The 25,284-nt window shown below is 51.1% G+C and overlaps 1 protein-coding gene and 1 long non-coding RNA gene across 2 annotated transcripts; one reads left to right on the top strand and one right to left on the bottom strand.

Moving 5' to 3' along the window:
* Nucleotides 1-317: 317 nt before the first annotated feature.
* On the bottom strand, nt 318-4,011 carry LOC117024679 (uncharacterized). The gene is made up of 3 exons (XR_004423493.1): nt 3,896-4,011; nt 2,920-3,060; nt 318-412 (listed from the first exon to the last, which is right to left on the bottom strand). It is a non-coding gene; the product is annotated as an uncharacterized LOC117024679 (long non-coding RNA).
* A 16,590-nt stretch (nt 4,012-20,601) lies between these two features.
* VPS37D (VPS37D subunit of ESCRT-I) lies at nt 20,602-24,602 on the top strand. Its single transcript, XM_033110623.1, has 4 exons — nt 20,602-20,858; nt 22,194-22,365; nt 22,849-22,931; nt 23,533-24,602. The coding sequence occupies exons 1-4, from the start codon at nt 20,721-20,723 to the stop codon at nt 23,893-23,895; spliced, it is 756 nt and encodes a 251-aa protein (XP_032966514.1). The 5' UTR covers nt 20,602-20,720; the 3' UTR covers nt 23,896-24,602.
* Nucleotides 24,603-25,284: the final 682 nt, after the last annotated feature.

Raw genomic sequence — 25,284 nt, forward strand, 5'->3', positions numbered from 1 at the left:
TTCACCCCCTCTCGGTCCTCCATAGGCTGGAAGCACCCACCCCAAAAGTCTTGTATGACCTGGCCCACCGGAAGGTCTGTACACGCCCAGTTTCCATTATGGTCATCACTACGCCTGCACAGAGCCCCAGAGGGCTACAGGAGTGTGAATTCGAGCAGGATTAGTACCAGTAGTGATAGGTGATGGCTAGCAAGGTAGAGCCTTGGTCACCCTCCCCTGGACATCCATCCCCCCACGAGCCATCTGCCCAGGAGCTCTGGGCTCCCTCCTCTCACTGACCCTGAGGTCCAGCTTATGTTCTGTTTCTGCAGGCCCTCCTGTTTGGTCTGTGGCATTCACACCTGTCACCTCGCTGGCACCTTTAATAATCCTCAGAGGTAGAGTTCTTTGGGGCACCAGAGTCCACACGTGTCTACAAGGGAGCAGCAACAAAGCCTGGTTTAGAAGAATTCCAGACTTCCCACTTAGGGCCCTAATGGGGGGCAGGGGAGGGCTGGAGGTAAATACTAAACCCCCTTGGCTTTGAGGAGGATGTAGCTACATGTGGTCACAGGAGGTGGTCGGGTGGGGGCTGGAGGCTTGGAAAAGGTTCCCGCATAGGGCTTTCTTCCATAGCAGGGTCACACAGCTCCCACAATCAAATGGCAGTGTCCCAAGGGCCCCTTGGACCACGGAGGTACTGAAATGGTTATCCAAGCTGCTCACAGGCCAGCCCTCCTAACCACCTACGTCTCTTGGCTGGGTACTCTGTGTCCCTGCCAGTCACCTCGTGTTCCCAGGAGCCCCAGGTGTTCTCCTCCACTCATTCCCCACTATTCCCTGCAGGAGTTACATTCTCCCAGCCCATCCCTGTCAAATTCTGGGGGGCCTCGGGTACCTACCTCGGCCTGCCTCCTCTGAAGAGAGAATCGTCCCTAAGTGGATGGTTCCCTTTTGGGAACCATCCGTTTTGGAATCCTTGGCACAGAGACCAAATGGGTCATTACTTATTCCTTATGTGCTTGTCTGGCATCTCCTCTGGTTGGTGGGCCCTGAAGCAGGACTGTGTCCTAGGGTCTTGGAACAACCACATTGGGTACCCAGGGACGTGGGGAATGCTTGGAGAAGGGCATGATGCTAAGAGGAGCTGGTGGCCACTGTGGGGTTGAGGGTCGGAAGCAGGGGCCCTTAGAATCTCCTAGCCTCAGGGTCCCTGGCTTAAGCAGAGACCTGAATTGATTCTTATTCTGTCACTAATTCCATGAATGACCCTGGGCAAATATCTTACTGGGGCTCCATCTCTCCACCTATAAAATGAGTTGAATTCAATTATTTCTTAAGGTCGTGCAACCTCCACCACTCCTGGTTCTAAGGCTCTGCTGTCTCCCCCCACCATGCTCCCCCAGGTCTCCTGCCTCCAGGAGAAAACTCTCCCAGTTGAATCTCCTGTGGCTCAAGAGACTCTCCTGAGCTGGGTCTTAGTAGGGTGGATTACCTCCCTCACCCCATGCCTGTCCCCTTCCACAGCCATCAGTTGGCCCTCAACAGGCATTTGCACCCCATTTCTGCCCTCCTCAGGGCCTGATAACATCTTTGGAGGCCTAAGCACTGAAAAGACAATCGCTCCTGGTATAATTCAAAACAAAACACTAAAGTATACAATAAATGCAATGAAGTCCACAAATTCTGATTTCTCCCATGACAACATCTTCAATTAAAATTATATAATTACTAAATTTTTTTTTTCTAAAAGAAATGTTGTAATGTCCCAACCTTGTTGGGGCTTTGAATATATGCGTCCTCTGCCTTGTCCCACCTCCCTAACATATCTGTTTGGCCATTTAAGGAAGCATGCATTCCTCATTCCAGGCACTGCATCCAACACTTTTGAGCCATCATCTCTAACCCTATTGCAATAAGTAATATTACCTCCATTTTACAGGTGAAGAAACAGGCTCCTAGAGGGTGAAGCACTTGCTCAACATCCCCAGCTAAGAAAAGATAGAACCAGGTCTGACACTGAGGTTCAGGTCCTTCGCCTGTGAGGCTGCTGCCCTCTCCTCTTAAAAATGATTCTAAGCAAATAAAACAGAAATAGATTCATAGATGCAGAGAAAAAACTGATGGTTGTTAGATGGGAAGGGGGTTGGGGAATGGGTGAAAAGGTACAGGGATTAGAAAGTACAAATTGGTAATCACAAAATAGTCACGGGGATGTGAAATACAGTATGGGGAATATAATCAATAATGTAAAGATTATGTAGGGTGCGAGATGGGCACTGGACTTATCAGGGGGATCACGTCATAGACTGTGCACATGCCTGACTAACGCGCTATACACCTGAAGCTGATGTAGAATAATATTGAATGTCAACTATATATATATATCGGATATAAAGTACAGCATAGGGAATACAGTCAATGGTATTGTAACAGCTATATACAATGACAGGGGTAGTAGATTTGGGGGGGTTATCACTTTGTGAGAGGTATAAATGTCTTATCATTATGTTGTTTTGTACACCTCAAAATAATATTAAAAAATTAAATTAAATTAAGAAAAATGACTCTAGCCACAGTGTAACTAGTGAAATCAAGCCAGCTGGTGGTGGTATGGGGGTGCCTGGCATAACTGGCCATGGGCACAGCTGGGTCAGGGTGCTCTTGCCCAGATGACAGTGCAGGCTTGTGTGAGCTGGCCCAGCTCACCCTCTCGCTCTCTTTCCCATTTAGCCTTTATCACGCACTGCCCAGTGTTTATAGCCTCTAGATACACACAAGTCTCGTTCAGGGCTGTGGAGGTGCAGGACGCTGTCCTGACTGGGGTGTGAAGAACTGCTTGTCCCGGTGATGCCGCCTGACACCATACTCAGCCTGTCTCCCAGTCTTAGTTCTAAGGATTTCTCCCCGAGACTGCCCCTCCACGTCGGGAAAGCTCACCCATCCTAGAAGTGCCACCTCCACCTCTGACATCTTCCCGGAGTTCCCACAGCCCTTGTTCGGATACGACTCCTTTCACTCGGCTCTGCGTTCACCGTCAGTGGTGCACATGCCTCTCTTTCCCACTAGATGGCGCATTCCCTGAAAGCAAGAATCACACCTTCACAATTTTCCTCTCAAGTACAAATGTGCAAATGAGTATTTGTTGAATGAGTTTGTATTATATCTATCTACTAAGTGTACTCTATCCATCCATACACACACACAAATAATATTTGTTAAGTATATATTATGTGCCTGTCCCAGTGCAAGGTATTTCACTTTTGCAAAAGTTAAAAAATATAGAAAAGCAAAGATTCAGCATTTTTAATATCCATAGAGATAGAAAGCAGACTTGCAGTTGCCGGGTCTCATGGATATGAGGTTTCTTTTATGGTGATGAAAATGTTCTGGAATTAGATAGTAGTGGTGGTTGCACAACTTTGTGAATATAATATGTGTCTTATATCTCAGTAAAAAAAAACACACCTCACTTTAATATACAATTGCATTTGTTGTTAATCTCCTTAACTGTGTGTGTATGTGGGTGTTAGTATTGTGTGTAATTATCACCATCTTACAGAAAGAGAAACTGAGGCTCTGAGAGATGAAGTGATTCCGTGTGTTGTTGTGAGAATTAGCTATAAGTAGCTAATGTTTATGGAGCCTAACCTAACTGGTCTCCGGAATCTTCATAACAGCCACAGCCCCACGATTTTCAGCCAATGTTGTAGACAGGAAACTGAGATTCAAATGCAGGTAACCTGATGTCACCCTGCCTCCCAAGCACCTACCTTCTCCAATTAAAAAGATTAGTGATTATTTGTGGGGATGTGAAGCGAGTAAAACCTCATCCACTGCCGCTGCTAGTGTAACTTGGTACAATCACTTTGGAAAACGATTTGTCAGTATCTACTAGAGCTGAACTTCCACATACCTTCTGACCCAGCAATTCCACAGAGATGTGTGCATACGTGCACCAAAGGACGTGGACAAGACTATTCGGAGCAGCGTTATTCTTATTAGTTTCGTATTGGGAACACCCCAAATGTCTATGAACAGAGGAGTGGATAAATATATTTCAGTATAATCATACTATGGAATATTAACAACAATGAGAATAAACACTCTACAACCAGATGCAACCGTATTCGTAAATCTCACTGAAAATATGGAGCAAAAGAAGACTGATGTGAAAAGTGTATATGCCATACGATTTCATTATGTAAAGCTCCTAAACAGGCTACGGTGTTAGTTGTCAGGGTTGTGTTCAGCCTGTGTTACTAGAAGGGATCAAGAAGGGGCTTTCTGGGGTGCTGTGAACATTTTGTTTTTTTAATCTAAGTTCAGATTATATGGGTGTGTTCACTGTGAATATTTATTGAATTGGACACTTATGACACAAACAATTATTAAAAGAGAAACCGAGTTTGCACATTCATACACATACAAAACCAGGAAGGCTCCCTGAAGCCTGCCTCAGCTGGCAGGGCGGGGGCAGGGTGGAGACCCTTGACAGTTGAGGAAGTAAAGGATGGAGAGGTGGATGAGAGTGAGAAAGAGGAGTCTTAGCTGTGTTTTTCACTGGCAGCAAATTGGGAAGTCATTTCCCCTTTCTGGGTCTCAGTTTTTGCATCAGTAAGTGGGTGAACAAATCATGAAGGAAAAATTGATAAATATGACCACATTAAAGTGAGGAAGTTGGATTGGATTAGTTTTCATATCAGGAGCATCCAATTGTTCTATCAAAAATATGGGTCTCAATATATTAGGAATGAAAAAAAAACATTTTCCTTTGCAAGAAGCACGTTTCATGTTTATAGACTTCCTGCTTCAGCAGTTCATATTGTTTACACATTTTTAAATTATGAACATACCCAGGGTGGCCTGTTGGCTCAGTTGGTTAGAGCGTAGTGCTCATGCAGTGCTCGTAACACCCAGGTCGCCGGTTTGATTCCCACATAGGACAGTGAGCTGTGCCCTCCACAGCTAGATTGAAAACAATGACTTGATTGGAGCTGATGGTGCTGGAAAAACACACTATTCCCCAATCTTCCCCAATAAAAATTAAAAAATAATAAACAGTCAAAAAAAGGCCTATGTACATGACCTCTGACCCCAACTGAGAACTGCTGATCTTTGTGCAAGTGAAGAAGGGGAAGGAGGAAAGGCAGAGGAGAAAGCACAACAGAGTGGAGCTCAAGTGAGTCCAGCTGTCTGTGCACCCATCTATCTGTCCATCTAGTCATTTACCTATCCATCTATTCATCCGATCTGTTCACCTACCTGTCCTTTCATCCTCCATCTATCTAGTCATAATCTGTTAACCATCTCTTCTTCCATCTCTTCTTCCATCCATTCATCTATCCATTTATCCATCCATCTCCTACCAATCTGTCCACCTGTCCATCCAGCCTTCCATCTATACATCTACCTATGCATCTATCTAACCTTCCATCTTTTTATCCATCGTCCCATCCAAATACCCACTCATCTGCCCATCTACCACACACACTAACTGTCTGCTGGTATCAAGCCCTCAGACGAGCCAGGGATGGAGGAATGGGGGGTGCTCAGATACTCACAACATGACTCCTGCCTGTCTCCATGCAACTCAGCATGGGAGAGTGAGTATGCCCACCACTGACTCAGCCAGGGGCAGAAGTAGTGCCCAGCTCTGTGGAAGCTCCCTGGAGGGAGGGCTGGCTTACAGCCTGAGGGTCAGGGAACTCTCTCTAGAAGAGAATATGCTTGAGTTGGGCCTCAAAAGACAAAGCAAGAGTTAGACATGCAGAGAGGGAGAAGGTGTTCTGGGAGGAAACAGCAGGGGCAAAGGCAGGTCTGGGGAACCACAGAGTGGCAAGTCATTCACCTGGGTAGGGTGAGATCCGTCCGCCAGCAGCCCATGTGTCTCTCCAGCAACCACTCCTGGCCCTGCCCCTAAGCCTGGCTTGAATGGGCACTGAGGCCTCCACACCAGTGCCACTCAAAGTGTAGCCCATGAAGCACCGGGTTCCCTTCCCAGTTCATGACAAAATAAATACATAAATTGAGAGTGCTTAGAAACATTTATATCAATTTAATAGAGTCATCTAATACCTGTTGGATAGATTAAAAAAAAAACTGGGCTTATAGTTTATTTCAATTTAATTTTTCTAGTATTTCAATTTTTTATTGTATTTTGCATAATTACATGTCCACGGCAGATTGAATATAAAAATGGGCCTTTTGCCCATTTATTTTGGACTGCAGGAAGTTTGACAAGCATTGGTGGCCAACACAGCTTACACTCATATACCCTTTGACAAAGTGGCTTCATAGCCATTATTTCATTACCCTGAGAGCAGGGCCAGGCGAAAGAGAACTAGTGACCCCATTTTACAGCATGACTGGCCCAGGTTCTCACACATGGTAAGTGGCAGGGCTGAGATTTGAACCCAGAACTGACACCATATCAGGGAAGCCTCCTGTGAGCTCCTGTTCCAGGCTAGGCTGAGCACAGAGGGCCCAGCAGAGGAGGAAAGAAGCAACTGGAGAAAGAACTGCAGACAGGGTGGGAACTACTGTCCAGGGCCTACTCTAGAGTATCTGTGGGTTCTAAGGGCACTGAAGGGGAATAGGAAGACTTCCTGAGGAGAACTGCCTGAAGGTGAGCCTGGGCTTCCCCAGGTGGTCCTAGAAGAACCAGGACAGGCCCAGGGATCTCTGATTCGGAACACGCGGTGGGGCTAGTTCTAGGCCCAGCCCACTTCCATCCCTCTCCATCGCCTTTTCTCCTTTTCTCCTTCTGCATACCTCTCCCCCTCAGCCTTGGGCCGTCCATCTATGCACCCAAAGCCCACCCAAAGTTTAGCAAACAAAACTACTGGTCCCTACCTGGCCCTTGGCAGGAACCACAGCATTTTCAGACACTCTCTCCTCTGTTCCTCAGGGAGAGCAGATGGACCGGGATTATGATTACTCCATGTCACTAATGAGGGAACAGTCTCAGAGAAGTTAAGTCACTTGCTTGAGGTCACAGAGCAAATAATCTACGGCTCTAATTCCTGACCCTGTACTTTTTGACTAGTATGGTGAAATAGAGAGGAGAGGGAAGCCATTTCCATAGGGTCCTGGGGTGCAGCACATGGTGTGGCGGGGGTGGGATGCGTGGTGTGCAGGGCAGCTAGGGAGAAGAAAACAGTGGTGTGTGGCATGACCAGTGAGGTAATCTGTCTAGAAACTTCCCCTTCTCCAGCACTTTGGCTGTTTCCTGGGCAGCCTTAAAACCCTATCCCAGGCCAAGAAGAGGCAGGAATGACATGATGGGGCAACAGCCTTTCTGTTGGTAGGCAGGGAACATGAGATTATATTTTTGGAGGACCATTTGGCAAAATCTATTACACCGAAAATGTTAGGACTCTTTGAACCATCAAGTCCAGTTGCAGGAATTTGTCCTGTTAAATATTTCCATTAAGTGTGCAAAGGAGGTCCTAGCGAGGCATATCTCTCACCCAGAGTCACTGAGCTGACTGTCACCTGCCCACCCACCCACCAGCCAGCCTGCCCCATATCTCAGGGCCAGTCATGAGGATACATCACCTATTTATCAGCACCAGGGCCTGCCCTGGGAATGTTCTGGTCTTTCCTGCCCTGTTGGGAACTCCCTACACAAGGTCAGCTTTCCCTACTTCAAAGAGGAAAGCCAAATGTGAGCTGCCTTGCCCCTTGAAGCTCAGGAGTAGAAAGGCAGGTGGGGAGGTGCGGGAGGTAGGTACAGACCATGTGGATACCCATGAGCACCCAGGAGACACCCCTCTTGTGTGCTGCTTCAGAATGCAGAGTACACGTTCACCCACAGCTACTGCCCAACAGTCCAGGCAAGTCCACTTAGACCCAGGTTACAGATGAGCACAGTGAGGCCCTGGAAGAGACAGGGGCACCAGGAAGCGAATCAGAGGCAGCAGTGGGAGCAGACACCAGAGTTTTAGAATCAGGCTGCCTGGGTTTGAATCCTAGCCCTGCCATTTCCAGGCTGTGTGACCTTGAGCCAGTGCCTTGATCTCTCTTGGCCCGTTTTCTGTAAAGTGGAGAGAATATCTTTTCTCTCTCAGGTTATCAGGAAGGAAACAGGGACAGAAAAGCTCTGCACAGTACCTGGCACAGTGAGGGAGCCCCTTGTCTTCTCCTTCGTCTGCCTCACATCCGAGCCAAAATCCCTTCTTTGGCCCTGACCAGGGTGTGTCTCCAACACAGAGACAAACCTGCCTTTACCCACCACAAGACCAGCAGCAGGGTCAAGGGCAGCCCCAAAGGGAGGCCCCAGGGATGGCATCTGGGCAGGTGTGGTCTGGGCGAGCCTCAAAAGCTCAGCCCCTCCTGCTTCTGTTCCCTCTGCAGTTTGTCAATGCTCATGTGCCCTCCACCTCAGTTTACAAATGTCACCTCCACCAGCGCTGCCACATATAGGCCAGGTGATTTCATTCAGAGCATTCTAAGACCCCGAGTGGGGCACTGACTCCAGCTCTCAGGGGCTCTCTCACCTGGGCCCAGGTAGAGTCCTTAGCCCAGCCTGAGCCCTGAGCATGATTCCAAACTAAGCCGTGGCCTGGGGTCAATTGTGTCCTTCGGGGGCATGGAGGGCCACATGTAATCAGAAGGCTCATCCTCTCAGGAAAGGGAACCTCCCCGTTGCCACAGCTCCAAGCTCCTCAGCTGGAAATTCCCTCCTCCTCCAGGAGTTGCACCAGCCCAGAGGCTGAGGATCTGAGCCTCACTGGTGGGCCTGAGCCCACTGCTTGGTTCCCAAGCCTGAGGTTCCCAGGCTGCTGTTCCGAGCCCTCCCCTGGATCTGAGGCCTGGGCAGGAGATGGTGCCGACGCCGAGAGTAAGAGGAGAACTTGGACAACATGGAGGCCTGGGTAGATCCCTGGCCCGACCTACCACCTGACCGAGCTGGCCCTGTAACGTCCTCCTCCTTGTGAAGGACCAGAGAGACCTTGCTTGGAGGATAGGGTGGCCCTATCTTCCTGGTGTCCCATTTTATTCTGTCCCTGTCTCCACTCCAGTGGCCCAGGGACAAGACTTGCCATGTCCCAGAGGGAAAGCTAGGTCCAGAGAAAGGAAGTAGTGTGCCCAAGGTCACACAGCCAGACACAGACAAGAACCCAAAGCTCCTAAGCCCAGCCCAGGTCTGGCCATGGCCTCCTCGCCCACCAGGGTGGCCTCAGGAGACATACGTGGGGACAGGCGCCTGGGAGCCAGAAGGAAGCCCTGGCCTTCTTGGGCCAGACCAATGGGAGTGTCCTTTGCCACTTCTTTAGCCCCTACCAGTTGGCTAAAAGCCTGGTGGCCGTGAATCTAAGGGCTTCCCTGCCCCACCGTGACATCTGGCTTCTCCCTGCCCAGCCAGGGTGAGCTCTGGGTCCTTGCCCCTGATCCCAGGGCCTACCAGAAACCAGTTTCTCTACTGGTTCTTCTCTACACCTGCCAGGCCCTCGCCTCTTGCCTCCCTGGGCCCACACTGAGCTCCAGGGAGAGCTCCTTAGACCACCATTCAGCCCCAGTTCAGCCAGTGGGACCCAGGAGGCAGCGGGAACCTGTGAGCACCCCACTCTCTGCAAGCAGGATGAACTCTTGGATTCTTGATCCTGAGCCCTCCCTGGGGTTGGAGCTTGCCTCTCTCTCTCCCCCTGGCAGCAGAGCCTGAGTGAGGGGGCGGGTCCACAAAAGTATTAATCCCTGTGCCCAGCAGAACCATAGAAGTGCCCTCCCCATTTGACAGGTGGGAGACTGAGTCCAGCAGAAGGCAGGTACCGCCTTTCCTTACGCTAGGCACCTGCACTCACCTGATTCTTTTTACGCCCCTCACCTGGATAACTCGCGATCTGAGGGTGGGGTGGGTTCCAGCCAGGGCCACGGGACGGTTCCCGGGTCGGCGTCCCCGCAGGATGCTCGGGGTGGTGACGGCGGCTCTCAGCGTCTTCTCTGCTCCGGTAGCAGAGGGCTCTGTGCTCTGCGCTGCACGGCTTTCAGCTGCGGCTGTGGAGGCGGGCACTGCCCGGCCCCACCCCACCCACCACCCCGGTCCGCTCAGCGTGTCCTTCGCCCCTTGATTTGGTGCCTCCTCTCCTTAGCACGTGGGTGGCAGCCGCTCACCGCCTGGAGGCCTGTGGGGCAGCCGTGGCCATGGCCAGCGGCCCAGGTGCTGCCAATCCCCATCTGGGACCAGCTCATGCCCGCTCACCTTTAACCTCCGTCTCTCCCCCAAGGCTTGGTGCCTGGTTCCCAAGCCGCCGGCTGGGTTAGAGAAGACAGGAGGAGGAGCCACAGGTGAAGGGCCAAGCTAAGGGAGGCAGAGCCAGGCTGCCTCAGTTACCTCCCTGAGCCCCACCCCGGCTGGAACCCCATCCCAGTTCCTAGTCCCTAAGTTCTCTCTCTCTCTCTCTCTCATCCTCTCCTCCCCCAGCTGGCTCACTGAACCCCATCCATTCCCTACGTACCACCTCCACCCTGTGCCCCCTCCTGAGCCACCTCCTGCCTCTAAGCCCTTTCTCTCTCCCCATTCCCCTTCCCTGAGCAGCCCTCCTCCTTCTCACAGCCCCTGCCCTTACTGAGCCCGCCCCTTCCACAGCTCTCTACTCTCCCTGAGCTCCCATTACCTCCCAGAACCCCGCTTTCTGACCTCCTTTCCCTCTCCTGAGTCACTCTCTCCTCCTCATCCTCCTTCCTCTCCCTGAACCACCCTCCCACCCTGTGAGCCCTTCCTGGAGCCTCTGTCTTGCGTACTCCCTGAACCCCACCACTTTCCTGACTGCTCCTCCCTCACCCCCTCCTGCCTGCCTCCTGGAGCCCACCGACTTCCTTCATGTGATTTTGGTTCTGGGTCCTCAAATTCCTCCGGACTCTTACATCCGTCCACGAACACCCTGAACACCCACCAGGTAGCGCCCTGACAGGATGAGGCCAGGATTCTCATCAGAGTCTAGCAAGGACACGTGCAAGTCCTTAGAGGCGCTGCTGAGTGGGTTCCACCTGAGAAGGGGGGATTCAGGGCCCTAGCTCACCTGCCAGCTCCAAGGGACTTCGTGGGGTGGAGGGGGCAGGGCCCAGGCAGTCTGCCGTGAAGAGAAGGAAGAAGGTTAATGGTTGATATTCCAGATGATGAACAGGTTCCTATTGGTCCCATGAGCTTCCTTCCTTTTTTTTTTTTGAAGCTGGAGATGGGCAGCAGAGTTTGGGGGAGCCTTGCCAAGCATGACACTGGAGTCCCTGCTGATGGTAGAAAGTTGAGTGCCGGGTGCTGTGACATGGGGAGGTTGAGAAGAGGCCCTGGGTTATTCAGGATCCTGCTCACCCTCCAGCCTCAATTCACGCTGCCCTGGGGTGGGCATCTCGAGAAGGGCAGCTGAGGAGGATGCTTCCTACTCCTTCCAAACCCCTCATACTCCTTGTGGCTCACCTTGGTCTTTCTCTGCTCACTCTTCCCTCTCCTCCGTGAGCTTCCTTTCACACGGTCTCGCACTGTTGGGCCTCAGTCCTGCTACCTTGGACAGATACCCGCTCACAATCAGAGGCAGGACCCAGAAAATGAAATCAGGTAGCAAGTGCGTGTACATGCCTACGTGTGTGTGTGTGTGTGTGTGTGTGTGTAAGGGAAGTCGGGCTTGAGCCAGGGCAGGGGCAGCACTGGGGTATAACCCTGGTCCTGCCACTAACTGGCTCTGCAACTGAACAAAGTACTTAACTCTATCTCCCACAGCCTCAGTTTCCCTGTACATAGGGTTGCCAGCGTTATCAAATAAAAATCCAGAATGCCAGTTGAATATGATCTTCAGATAAACTATGAATATAGATATATATTTTTTATTAAATGAACTATTTTTTAAATTGGGAAATATTGGGGAACAGGGTGTTTCTCCAGGGCCCATCAGCTCCAAGTCCTTGTCCTTCAATCTAGTTGTGGAGGGCGCAGCTCAGCTCCAAGTCCAGTCGCCGTTTTCAATCTTAGTTGCAGGGGGCACAGCCCACCATCCCATGTGGGAATTGATCTGGCAATCTTGTTGAGAGTTCATGCTCTAACCAACTGAGCCATTCCACCACCCCTCCAGAAGCTCAGTGGCAGCTCATTGTCTTCAATCTAGTTGAGGAGGGCGCAGCTCACTGGCCCACATGGGAATCGAACCAGCAACCCTGTTGTTCAGAGCTCGCGCTCTAACCAACTGAGCCACTCGGACGCCCAGTGAATATTTTTTAAGTATAAGTATGTCTCATGCACTATTTGGGGCATACTTATACGAAAAGGTTATTCATACTGTTATCTACAATTCAAACTTACCTGCGCATCCTGGATTTACCCTACCCATATGTGAAACAGGGAGGGCAGGAAAGTTTGGATAAGATCTCTCTCTCCAGGATCTTTCCTTGCTCCAGCTACACCCTGTGAAAAACCTCATGCTGACCTGGAAGTGGTCCTGAGGTGTCTGCATTCCTTGCAGAACAAGGTAGAAATGGAAAGCAGGATGGAGGGCATGGCTGTGGTTACAGGGCCTTCACATCAGAGAAAGGGAGAGGGAAGGAGAAGTTCCTTGAAGTAAGCCAATCCTGGAAAGTTTCCTACAGGAGGAAGATGTTCATGGTTACTTTGATGCTGAGAAAGAGGAGAGGTGGGTTAGATGACCTCTGGTAGATAGCTCCCTTTTCCTTAATGGAAGCTAGGGAGGAGGCATGGGGGTCCCCTCACTTAAGGAAGTCTCCTGAAGATCAATATAAAGTATCTACACCTTATATGAAGATTCTCTAGAGTGAGGGCAGGGTCTCATTTCAACTCAACACATCACTACCCCTTGTAGCGAACGTCTGCCATCAGATGGGATGGATGTTTTCTCCCCATTTTACAGATGAGGAAACAGAGGCACAGAGCGGTAAGGTAATTTTTCTGAGGTTCATATAGGTGGTCGGTGGCACAGGTGGAATGTGAGCCCAGGTGTCCTGTCCCTGTACCTGCTGTGCCATAGATCATGTAGTGGGGGCTGGCACTGCAAAGATGACATAAATGCTGTCCCTGTTCTCAGGGGACCTGTAGTCTAACAGTGGAGGACAGGTGAGACTTTAATGACTCTGGTACAGGCCAGGCTAGGATCGGGGCTGTGACAGTATATGCAGGGACGGAGGACTGATTCTGCTGGTGAAGGAGGAGATGTGTGCTAGGCCAACAGGATGGGGCGGATCTTTAACAACTTCAGGACGAGGCTTTGGAAGAAAGGCTTTGCAGGTGGAGGGACATCTTGGGCAAAAACAGGGGAGGTATGGAAATGCGGCAGAAAGATGGGGAATAGTCCGGAGTCTGGCTTGACTAGAGGCGGGTCTATAGGTCAAATATCAGATCCAGGAAAAGAAAAAAGGGAGAGAATCAGGTAGGAGCACAGGCATCAGACAAAGAAATGTAGGCTTCATCCCTGGGGAGCCAAGAGTGTCAGGCCAAGGCAGGCCCCAGCGGGGTTTGCTAGGGGTGAGGAGGGGGCAGCAAGGGAGAAGCAGTGCAGGGGAGAGCCCAGGGCCATGCAGGGTTGGTGCCTCAGCCCAGGAGTGGCCAAGTTGCCTGAGCTGGCTGAAGACCAGGCGACCCACTGGGGAGGTGGACGGAGGGCTTGTGGAGCGAAGGGACCAATTGTTGTTGTGATTTCTGTGTGTCTTTCTGCAAAGGGCTTGGGTCTCCTTCAACTCTGAATCCAGCCTCAGAACAGGACCTTATACAAGAGAGCATGTTTGTCAATATCAGCAGAATTGCATGAAGAGGATTTGGGGACAGATGGAAGGTTTAGGGTGAGAAATGTGGAGGCTTCAGGAGGTTTTCCTGTTTTGAGCCTCATCACCTCCTAAACCAAATAAGGAGGTAGGGGAGACTGAACGTGGACGGAGTTGGGAGACACTGTATTGAAGGGTCACCACTGGGTGACATCCGGCAGGCTGTTGTCCTTAGGATGGCAGGTAAGGTCTGAGCCTCTGATGTGGTAAATGACGATGCTCTGAGACAGCTGAGGATATCAGGCTGCTTGTTTCTTGGATTGATGCCTCCTATGTGCCTAGCCCCGTGCTGGTGTGAACATGATCACAATGGAGTAGGAGGCTGTCCACTCAGCAGCAAGACAAGATGGCTGATGGCAGAGCCTTCACTTTCTATGAGGTCCAAAAAAAGCTACAAATAATATATTGTTTAGGTGCATGTGTCTATATAATAAAACTATTTTAACAAAACAAAGGGACTACACACCTCTTAGAATGGTTAAAATGAAAAAGACTGACCATATAAAGTGTTGGTAAGAATGTGGAGCAACTAGAACTCACATACTGTGGTGGGGATGTTAAAACAGTTTAGAAAACTAGTAGTTTCTTAAAACGTTAAACATGCATCTGTTGTCTGATCTAGCCATTTCACACCAAGGTATTTAGTCAAGAGAAATGAAAGGATATGTCTATACAAAGACTGTACACATACAAAGACTTGCACACAAATGCTCATAACAGCTTTTTTTGTAAAAGTCTGAAACTGGAAACAGCCAAAATGTCCATCGACAAATGAATGGATAAACAAATTGTGGTCTATTCACACAATGGAATACTATACTGCAATAAAAAGGAACGACCTGTTGATAAATGCAACAGCATGGATGAATATCAGAATAATTATTCTGAGTGAAAGAAGCCAACCCCCCCCCAAATAGTATACTTCCATTTATATAAAATTCTAGAAAATGTAGTCTAACCTGTAGTGACAGAAAGCAGGTCAGGGGTTAACTAGGGATGGGGTTGTGGGGTGTGGGAGAGACTGGAGGGAGGGATTACAAAAGAGTATAAAGTCACTTTTGTGGATAATGGATATGTTCATTGCCTTGATTTTGGTGATGCTTTCAAGGGTGTATATGTATGCCCAAACTCATCAAATTGTACACTTTAAATGTGTGCAGTTTATTGGGCATCAATTATGCTTCAATAAAGCTTTTTTTTTTTTTTTTAAAGCAAGAGAGTGATAAACCCCACGTTAGGAGTGTGGTTACCTTGGGTGTGGGCAGGCACAGACCTGGGTAGGAGAACCCAGATGTAGGCGGTTGGTGATGTGCCAGTTCTGGATTGGGTGGTGATTTCACTGGTGTTCATTAAATATTGATAATTCCACAAATAAATAAAATAAAAGCAGGCCACATATGGGCCAAAGATGAGAGTGTATTAAAAACAACAACAACAAGAATTAGGATTAATCTATATCTGTGTACCTGAGGTCCATGTTTTAAAAAGGGGGTGTATGTGTGTGCTTGGACAACTGGATATCCACCTGAAAAAGTTTGAAGTTGGATCCCTACCACACAACACATACAAAAATTAACCCAAAATGGATCAATGACCTAAATGGAAGAGCTAAAGCTATAAAAACTATTAGAAGATACATAAAGGTAAATATTCATGATCTTGAGTTAGGAAGTACGTTCTTGGATATGATGCCAAAGCACAAGCAACAAAAATAAAAATAGATACATTGAAATTCATCAAAATAAAAACTTTTGTACTTCAAAGGACACCATCAAGATAGAGAAAAGACAACCTACAGAATGAGATACAATTACAAGTCACACGTCTTATAAAGAACTAGTGTCCATAATATACGAGGTGTGATTAAAGAAATATGGTGAATGTTCAAATTAAAAAAAAATTATTACAGTAAAAGACACTAATGCCCCTGAAAATACCATTAATGCCATTAATGCCCCTGAAAATACTTCCCCTCACTTCAAACACAATTATTTCATTGTTCTTGCCACTTTCTGAAGCAGTTCTGGAAGTCTTCTTTTGTGAGTGTCTTTAGTTGCGCTGTCATAGCTGCCTCGATGTCCTGAATAGATTCAAAACGTTTACCTTTCATGGTCATTTTGACTTTGGGGAAGAGCCAAAAGTCACACGGTGCCAGATCTAGTGAATAAGGTGGATGAGGACACACCGTAATGTTTATATTTGACAGAAATTGCTGCACCAGAAGCGATGTATAACATGGAGGCTTTCCATTGTGATCACAAAATACGGTCAATAATGCTGCCAAGTGCCACCCAACAGAGAGGCAGGGACCTATCTTCAATACAGGAAGCAGCACGCTGAACCTTAGTAACAGTGTGTGACAAGTTTCAACTTGTTCGGTGCAGTCAGTTGGGTGTGAGCTATGGTTAAGAGAAGGTATACTTTAGAGTGTGCGTAAATCGTCCTCTATCATGACAACGCTCCGTGTCACACATCGTTTCTGGTACAGCAATTTCTGTCCAATAAATACATTACGGTGTGTCCTCATCCACTTTATTCACTGAATCTGGCACCTGTGACTTCTGGCTCTTCTCCAAAGTCAAAAAGATTCAGGACATAGAGGCAGTCACAACAGCGCAACTAAAGACACTCACAAAAGAGGACTTCCAGAACTGCTTCAGAAAGTGGCAAGAATGATGGGATAATTGTGTTTGAAGCGAGGGGGAGTTAATGGCAATGTGTCTTTCACTGTAATAAATTTTTTAATTTTTATTGGGGAATATTGGGAAACAGTGTGTTTTTCCAGGGCCCATCAGCTCCAAGTCGTTGTCCTTCAATTTAGTTGTGGAGGGCACAGCTCAGCTCCACGTCCAGTGCCGTTTTTAATCTTAGTTGCAGAGGGCACAGCCCACCATCCCACGCGGGAATCGAACTGGCAATGCTGCCTGTTGTTCAGAGCTTGCACACTAACAAACTGAGCCATCTGGCTGCCCTGTAATAAATTTTTTTTATTTAAACATTCACCGTATTGTTTGATCACACCTTGTACATCTGTGTACCTCCACTCAGCTTAAGAAATGGAACTCTCTCAATGCCATTGAAGTCCCCTCTTTTTCCTCTCTGATTCCATCCCTTTCTGCCAGACAGCCATGCTCCTTATTTTGGTATTTATTATTCCCATGCTTTTACTTTATACATATCTTTAGCAATATGAAGCATAATTTTGCATGTCAAAATTTATGTAAACAGTATTATACTGCATGTACTCTTTTTATACTGCATGTACTCTGAGGCTGCCTGTTTTTACTCGGTGTTGCTTGTGAGATTCATCCACATTGACCTGTGTAGCCATACTCTGCTCATTTCCATTGCTTAGAGTACGAAGTATTCCACTGTATGAAGGTATACCAGTACCTTTGTCATTCTCCTGGTATTGGACATGTGGGTTGCTTCCAGGTTTTTGTTATTACAAGACAAGCTGCTGTGAACATTCCTGTTCTTGCCACCTAGTCCAAGAGAGTGAAAATTCCTAGGAGTTTGTGTTAGTTTCCTATGGCCACTGTAACAAATTATCACAACACTAGTGGCTTAAAACCACACAAATTTATTATCTTACAGCTCTGGATGTCAGAAATCTGAATGGGTTTCACTGGGCTGAAATCAAGATGTTGGCAGGTCATGCTCCCTCTGAAGGCTTAAAGGAGAATCCATTTCCTGGCCTCTTCTGGCTTCTAGAGGCCGCCTGTATTCCTTGGCCTGTGGCCACTTGCTGCATCTTCAAAGCCAGCAAATAGTGTCTTCAAAATTTCTCTGACTCTGACCCTCTGTTTCCATTGTCACATCTCTTTCTCTGATTGACTCTCCTGCCTCCCTCTTATAAAAACCTTTGCTATTCCATTGGATAGATAGCTAATCTCTCCTCCTCAAGATCCTTCACTTAATTACATCTGCAATGTTCCTTTTGCCATGGAAGGTAACATATTGATAGGTTCCGGGATTAGGGTGTGGACATCTATGGAGGCCAATATTCTGTCTACCACAGAGGGAACAACTGAGTGGTGTGAGATGAGCATTTTGAATTACGTGTTTGTCAATCTGCTCTCCAAAGTGAACTGATTCTCTCTCCTACTAGTGGGGCATAAGCGTCCCTGTCACTCCCATTTTCACCAACACTTGCTGTTATCTGACTTTCTACTTTTTGTCAACTGACGGTTACGAAATGGCTGGGCTCTGATTGCTGTGTGTTCAAGAAAGAGACTGTGGTCAATGGTGTCAAATGTGAAAAAGAGGGGCCCCGGCAGTGTGAATGTGGTTGGTGACCTTGGCTAGAGCAGTGCCTTTAAAGTGGTGAGAGGGGCCTGAAATCAGACCAAGTCCAGGAATAAGGAGAGTGAGGAAATGGACACAGGGAGAGCAGTGTCTCAGTCATATAGGGGTATGTCTCAGTCAGCTCCGGCTGCCACAACAGAATATCACAGACTGGGGGACTTCAACAGCAGACTTTTATCTCTCACAATTCTGGAAGCCAGGAAGACGAAGACCAAGGTGCCAGCAGATTCAGTTTCTGGTGAGAGCCCTCTCCCTGACCTGCAGACAGCTGCCCTCTTGCTGGCCCTCACTTGGACAAAGAACTCTGCTCTCTTTCTCTTCTTTTAAGGACACTAATGCCATCATGGAAGACACAATTTCTTGACTTCATCTAAATCTAATTACTTCCCAAAGGCCCCCCTTTCAAATACCATCATATTGGGGATTAGGGCTTCAACATACAAATTTTGGGAGGACACAAACAGACTGAATAGTCTGTAACAGGCTACTTTCAAAATATTGGGGGTGAGTGTGAAAGGGAGGTATCAGTCTGAAGGCAGAAAAAGAGAGATATAACTGATGGAGTAGAGCAAGGCAGGTAAAGGTGAGACCCATAGAGAGGGCAGCTGGATTGACTTTGGAAGGAGGAGAAGCTGCCATTCCTGGAGGTGGGCGAGAAGGAAGGGCACTGAGACTGATACAGAGAAAATCCAAAGAGGTAAGGCAGGAAGCGGCAGAAGCTTCTCCCGGTGATGGGCAGTGGGTTATGTACTAAGACAGGCAGGAGTGGGTATTTGGGTCTGAGGAGTTTGGTGAAGGTTTACAGAGGACATTGCTGTGGAATAGTCAACAGGGTACTCACTCAGCTGAACAAAGTGGAATTGGTGACAAAGTGGGGACAAGCTGAGGCAGGGGCCTCCTGACAGGTCTTACCAGCATCTCTTAGGGTGAAGAAGCCTGGAGCCCAGAGTAGGAGGGGCCAAAGAAGGGCCATGTGGGAGGACTGCCTAGGAGAACCCTGGGAGCTTAGTGGAAATGGTGGGTGCTAAGGAGGCAGAGCAGAATCAGGGAGATCATAGCCAGGAAATTGGGAAGTGAGGAGGGGCTCTTGATAATGCCCAGGACCATGGGAGAGCAAAGACTGTGGGAGCCCAGAGGAGAGGGGCACACAACTCAGGGTAGGTGAAGAGGGCTTCCTGGAGGTGGTGGTGTTCCAGATGAGTCTTGAAGGGGAAAACCAAATTTCAGTTATCATAAAAATGTGGACGAAGTGTTAGTTTTACAACCTGTCAGCAAGCTTTGCCTGTCCCACTCCATCCGTTTTGTCTCTCTTTCTCTGCCCAGTGTGCACTGGCTGGATTGGAAGAGTCCTTGGGCTCTTTTAGCCCCTATGCCTTGGCTTCTGGTTTTCTCTTTGGTTTTATCATTTTCTCCTTCAACTTCAGAACTCTTCTTCATCCTTGAAAACCCAACTCAAATATCACCTCCTGTGGTTTGCCTTTCTGATTGCCCCGTCCCACCCCTGTTCTTTCCTAGCAGCGTGGTGAGGTGGAACAAGCTCACTCATTACTGTTTGATTTCAGACAAGTGACTTAATCTCTGAGTGTCTGTTTCCTGACAATGGTACTGGCCAAGCCTAACTGTGAAGATAAGGTACATGACATCCTCTGGCATCACGTGAGAATCCCACAGGAAGCCACAGTGTGGTGATACCTGACATTCTGTCTTGCACTAGAGTAAGTTGAGTGCCTAATTCCATGAGTTCCCTGATAGCAGACATAGTGCCCCCACAGCTCCTAGCCCAGTGCTCAGCACAGACGGGCATCATGTGCTCTGTGGATCCTGCACAGAAGGGAAGAGCTGAGATTGCCTATCATTTACCTGTAATGTGACTTTGGAGAGATGACATCATCTTTATGAATCTGTTTCCTCATCTGTAAAACAACATATTAGATATTCATTTACTACAAGTAAGGCCGCAGCCCGACCCCCGCGCCCCCCGCCCGCACCCGTTCCCCCCCCCTCCCCCGCGCTACCTTCCTGCTGAGCCGCACGATCCGGTCCAGCTTGGGCTCATCCTGAAGCAGGTCCCGGAGCTGCCCGGTGCTGAGGATGTAAGGCACTCAACATTCACTATCTCATCCTCACATTGTACATCATCACCCCGTTTTACAGAACAGAAAACTGAGCCTTGGGGAGGTGACTGACTTGTCCAAGTTAGCCGTAGGGCAGGAGTTCCTGGCGCCCAGCCAAACTCAGAAAATTGTTCCGCGAATCTAAGGGGGAAATGTGAAACAACCCTGCAAATTGTAAATGCCTGGGGTGGGAGAGTCCATGCCTGGGGGCGTGGTGAATGATGGCTGAGTGAAATGCAGAGAGAGGCGGCCTCAGATTATCCCGAAGGCGGCGGGAGGATGGGTTCGCCCGCCGCTACGCTGATGCCGGAGGCGCGGCGCAGCGCTCCTCTGCCTGGGTGGGTAGGGGTGCGGCTCGCCCCCTCCCCGCCCCACCCCCAGCCCCCACGCCGCGGCCCCTTTAAGAGAGGGCGAGGCGCCCTCTGGCGGCGGAGCGGCGCGCGCGGCCGAAGCCGGAGCCGGATCCCGGAGCCGGAGCCGGAGCGGAGCGGAGCCGGGGCGGAGCGGGCCGAGCGGGCCGAGCCAGCAGCCGAGCTGGGGGCGCGGGCGGGCGGCATGTACCGGGCCCGGGCGGCGCGGGCGGGGCCGGAGCCCGGCAGCCCGGGGCGCTTTGGGATCCTCAGCACCGGGCAGCTCCGGGACCTGCTTCAGGATGAGCCCAAGCTGGACCGGATCGTGCGGCTCAGCAGGAAGGTAGCGCGGGGGGTGCGGGCGGGGGGCGCGGGGGTCGGGCTGCGGCCTGCCGGACCTGCCGAGCGACCAAAGGGCCTCACGGACCGGGCCGCGGGGCTGCCGGTGGGCGCGGGAGCCTGGCACGTACGAGTGGGCCCCGCGGAGCCGCCCCCGGGGGAGGGGGCGCCCGGAGCCGGCCTGGGGCGGGTGGGGCGCCAGAGACCCAGGGAGGCACCCGTGCACCCCCGGGATGGCCGCGAGGCGTGTCCTACAGCGGATGCTCCGGGGAGGTGTGTTCCGGGGGGCAGGGTGGCTGTGTTGTGGGGCGCCCTACACCCACGTTCTGTAGGGCCGGAAAGGGGAGGTGCCTTCCATAGGGAGAACTAGGGGCCTGTTTGACACCTGGGGGTACCTTTGGGGGACAACCCGCATTCCAGGGGTGCAAGAGGGGGCTTTGTGTCTTTCTTTGGGGAGGGGTACTGAAAGCTGAGCTGTGTATTCCATAGGCCACCATAAGAGAAAGTTGTATATTTCACAGGAGATAGGCCCAGGCTGGTTGGCTGTGGTGGGCAGAAAGGGAAAGTGTGTGTTGAAGGGAGGCAGAGGGGGCATGTGCATCGTACAGGGGACAGATGGAGGGTAGTGTGTTTTCCAGGGGCTGGGAGAGGAGGCTGGGCGCTCCTGGAAACAAGGAAAAAGCATTCTCCAGAGCCAGGAAAGAAAGGGGGGGTCTGCTTTCTGCAATAGAAGGAAAGCTGGGAGCAGGTGCTAGGGGATTGGGGAGGAAAAGGGGGTGTGTATTGCTTGGGGATGTGGGGATTCCACTGGAGGGCAGAAGAAGGGGTGTGAGGGGAAGAGAGGGTGGCTTGAGGGGGTACTATGCAGGGACAGGGAGAAGACCACTCTGGAGAGTCAGAGCAGGGGTGGGAGTGTTTTCTGCACAAACACCTGAGGAGGAAGCAGACAAAGGCCTGGAATGAGAGGGAAGCTGCCCATGCATGGAAAATGGGACAGAGGAGGGAGGGGGACTCCTCAGGGACCTGAGCAGACATATTAATTGAAAAATTAAAAATTAACTAACATTTGTAGAGGCCTTCATCGTTTTCCTCACTTCAGTCTCACCGTAGCCCTATGAGGTGGCCCTTTTTAGCTCACTTTGTAGAACAAGAAACTGAGGCCCAGAGAGGAAGCTCAAGGCAAAACCCTGTCTGGGCCTCTTGCAGTCCCTCCACCTGTTGACTTGCATCCTGAGACGGGTGCCTTCGGCCTGGCCCGCGGGCACTGTCACCCAGGGTGGCGGTAGGTGGACATGGGCAGACTCCCTGAGTACACCTCTTGGCTCTTCTCTGGTCGCAGTTCCAGGGCCTGCAGCTGGAGCGAGAAGCATGTCTGGCCTCCAACTACGCGCTAGCCAAGGAGAACCTGGCATTGCGGCCCCGTCTGGAGATGGGTCGGGCCGCCCTGGCCATCAAGTACCAGGAACTTCGAGAGGTGGCCGAGAGCTGTGCAGACAAGCTGCAGCGACTGGGTGAGGGGAAGCTGAGAGAACCGCCTGGGGTGGGGGGCAGTTGGCAATCTGGCTGGTTGGCTTTGGGAAGTGTAGACTCCAAGGGTGGGAATTGGGCAGACCTATTCCTGGGTCATGTTTGAAGGGTGCTACTCTTGGAAAATGGAGTTGGGGAAGTGAGCAGTTGGTGAGCAGAGCTGGGTTGGAGAGGCCAGAGGGGGTGCTCTGGGCGGTGGGAAAAAAGGGAGCCCAATACCCAAAGGCCTGGGGTGCTCTAGGAGACAAAGCTTCCTCTTTTGCGCTAAGACTAGGGGGAGAATCTTGGGGGAAGGTGCGCAAACTGATCACATGGGCATTGTGTACAGGTCCCAGAGAGGGGAAGGGAAGCACAGAATCACACACAGGATCAGTGAGAGTCAGGATTGGGCCCTGGGGCTCTGGCCTGTCTTGGGTGACAGGCCCTGAGGGCAGGGGCTATTCACTCTGTCCCTCTGTGGCCCTCAGAGGAAAGCATGCATCGCTGGAGCCCCCACTGTGCACTCGGATGGCTGCAGGCTGAGCTGGAAGAGGCTGAGCAGGAGGCTGAGGTGAGGGGGAAGGCGACTGGGCCTGGGGACAGGTAGAGACCTAGCCGACCATCCCCCCACTTCATTCTTACACTGGAGGCTTGAGAGCTCCTCCTCCAGGAAGTCTGTCCTGAGTGCCCCCAGGAGAGCCCACCGCATTGCTGTCCTCCCTGTACAGCAGGGCCCCTTCTTCCCACTCTCAGATCCCCAGCCCCCCCTCCACCCACCCACCCCCAGCTTCTCTGTGAATGTCTCAGGGCAGCGTAGGCTGGGTCTACTGAGGAGCTGGGACAGACTCGTCAGTGCTGGGTTGAGAGCGCAGTGCTCAGCGAGTCAATGGAGGTGGGGAAGGAGGGGCCCTGGCCTCCATGAGAGATACCTAGTCTACTTCAAGTGTGTCCCCATCTCTGTCCTGCCTCATCTCTAAGGAAATCAAGGCTTGAGAGTAGAGGACATTTGTCTGCAGTCGCTCAGCAAGTCAGAGGCAGGCCCAGGCTGGAATTCAGGTGGCCCATCCCCCAGCTGTGGTCAACACTGGAAGGGATTCAGGGTGAGAGGGAGAGGACCAGTCAGTCCTCAGTCTTTGCTTCTGCTCCTCGCAAACTGTCCTTTCCTGTCCCAGGAGCAGATGGAGCAGCTGCTGCTGGGGGAGCAGAGCCTGGAGGCTTTCCTGCCCGCCTTCCAGCGAGGCCGAGCCCTGGCCCACCTGAGGCGGACCCAGGCCGAGAAGCTGCAGGAGCTGCTGCGGCGCCGGGAGCGGTCTGCCCAGCCAGCCCCCACTGCTGCTGCGGATCCCCCCAAACCCTTCCCTGCTGCAGCTGTCCTGCCCACCGGGGCTGCCCGGGGGCCACCAGCAGTGCCCCGGAGCCTGCCCCCCTTGGACTCCCGCCCAGTGCCCCCGCTGAAGGGCTCCCCCGGGTGCCCCCTTGGCCCAGCCCCTCTGCTGAGCCCTCGGCCCTCGCAGCCAGAGCCCCCCCACCGGTAGGATCCAGGGTATGGCCCCCACGATGGGGGCCCAGACAAACTTGATGCGTGGCTCCTCCTCCTCCCCAACTGCCTGGGTGGGGGGAGGGGCAGGCCCCTCCCCCTGGCCTCAGGTAGGCCCTGGCCCTGGAGGCTGAGCTGGGGAGGAGGGTCACCTAGAAGATGCCCTGAGAGAGGGCTGAGGGTGGGGTGGGCAGGGTGTTGTGCCTCTGGCGCTGAGGAAACTCTGCCTTTTTTTTGTCCCCAGTTGGGGCCTCCCGGGTGATGGGCAAGCCCCAGTGAAAGAACTTGACTCATGGGGACCTGGGAAGGTGCCCACTTCCCCCAGGGGACCCTGCCACTCCACTGGCCTTGCACGATGCCAAGGCTGACAGGAGTGTTGTCCATCATGTCCTGAGCCTACCTTTCTCCCAGTCTTGGGGCCCACCGCCTAGGAGCCAGGTGGTCAGGCCCCAGCTGCAGGGTCAGGGACATCATGGCCCTGGGGCTTTATGTGCCCCACGTATGCTCCAGAACCTGGGGCAAGGTAGGTCAGGGGCTTCCGACCTGCACAGGTGAGAGTGGGCCATCCCCAGGAAAGACCATTCTGTATTTTTCTGTCCCGTCTCCTTAGAATGGAACCTTTTTGAGGGCAGGTCCTTGTCTTTGTATGTTCTGTCCCCAGCCCCGCCTCCCAGGGGCCGTCAATAAATGTGATGATGAGGATGACGATGCTGCCCGACTCCTCTCTGCCCCCTCAACCAGCCATTCTGCTGTTGCAGCCGCTACATCGCAGCTCCTGCACTTCCTACTCTTGAGATGCCCTTCCTTCCTCTCTGCCCATCCAAAGCCCAGCAGTCCTTCATGTCCAGCACTACTCCTGCCTCTGCCATGAAGCCTTCTCTGATTTCCAACCCACGGGAGCCTTTCCTCTTAACTCCCCAGCACTTCTGGCCAGCACTCGGCTTCCTCACTGTTTTCCAATTGCCTCATATGTACGCACCTTTTCCTGGGTTGCCTGTAAGCCCAGTCAGGGTGGTACCTGCTCCTTCTCTGGCCTGCTAAATGACCACCCCCACTGAGCGATGGAGGGGGTTCTATAGCGTTGAAAGTATCTGTCTTCATCTAGGGTAAACACGAGGTGGCCAGCTTGGCTGATGAGTGTGGGACAAGGTGGGAGGGCAGGAACATGCCCTGAATCAGCTTAGGTCAAATCTGATGAGATGAAGTTTGGCAGGGAGGCATGAAGATCTTGCAAATGAGTGGGGACAGTCAGAGTGCTGTAGAAGAAGCCAATGTGACCTTGGTCTACATTAATAGGAATACAACCATTTAAAAGGGGATTTTCATTGAAATTTTACACTGTAAGAGGGATCCCTCAAAATAGCACCTTTGGAGTACAAACGGTAAG

Source organism: Rhinolophus ferrumequinum, chromosome 7 (genome assembly GCF_004115265.2).
Source record: "Rhinolophus ferrumequinum isolate MPI-CBG mRhiFer1 chromosome 7, mRhiFer1_v1.p, whole genome shotgun sequence".
NCBI lineage: Eukaryota > Metazoa > Chordata > Mammalia > Chiroptera > Rhinolophidae > Rhinolophus > Rhinolophus ferrumequinum.

Excerpts from the sequence above, each read along its gene's own strand:
- VPS37D (XM_033110623.1), top strand. The coding sequence starts at position 20,721 with ATGTACCGGGCCCGGGCGGCGCGGGCGGGGCCGGAGCCCGGCAGCCCG. Across the intron at positions 20,859-22,193 it reads TCGTGCGGCTCAGCAGGAAG|TTCCAGGGCCTGCAGCTGGA; the intron begins GTAGCGCGGGGG and ends CTCTGGTCGCAG. Across the intron at positions 22,366-22,848 it reads AGACAAGCTGCAGCGACTGG|AGGAAAGCATGCATCGCTGG; the intron begins GTGAGGGGAAGC and ends TGTGGCCCTCAG.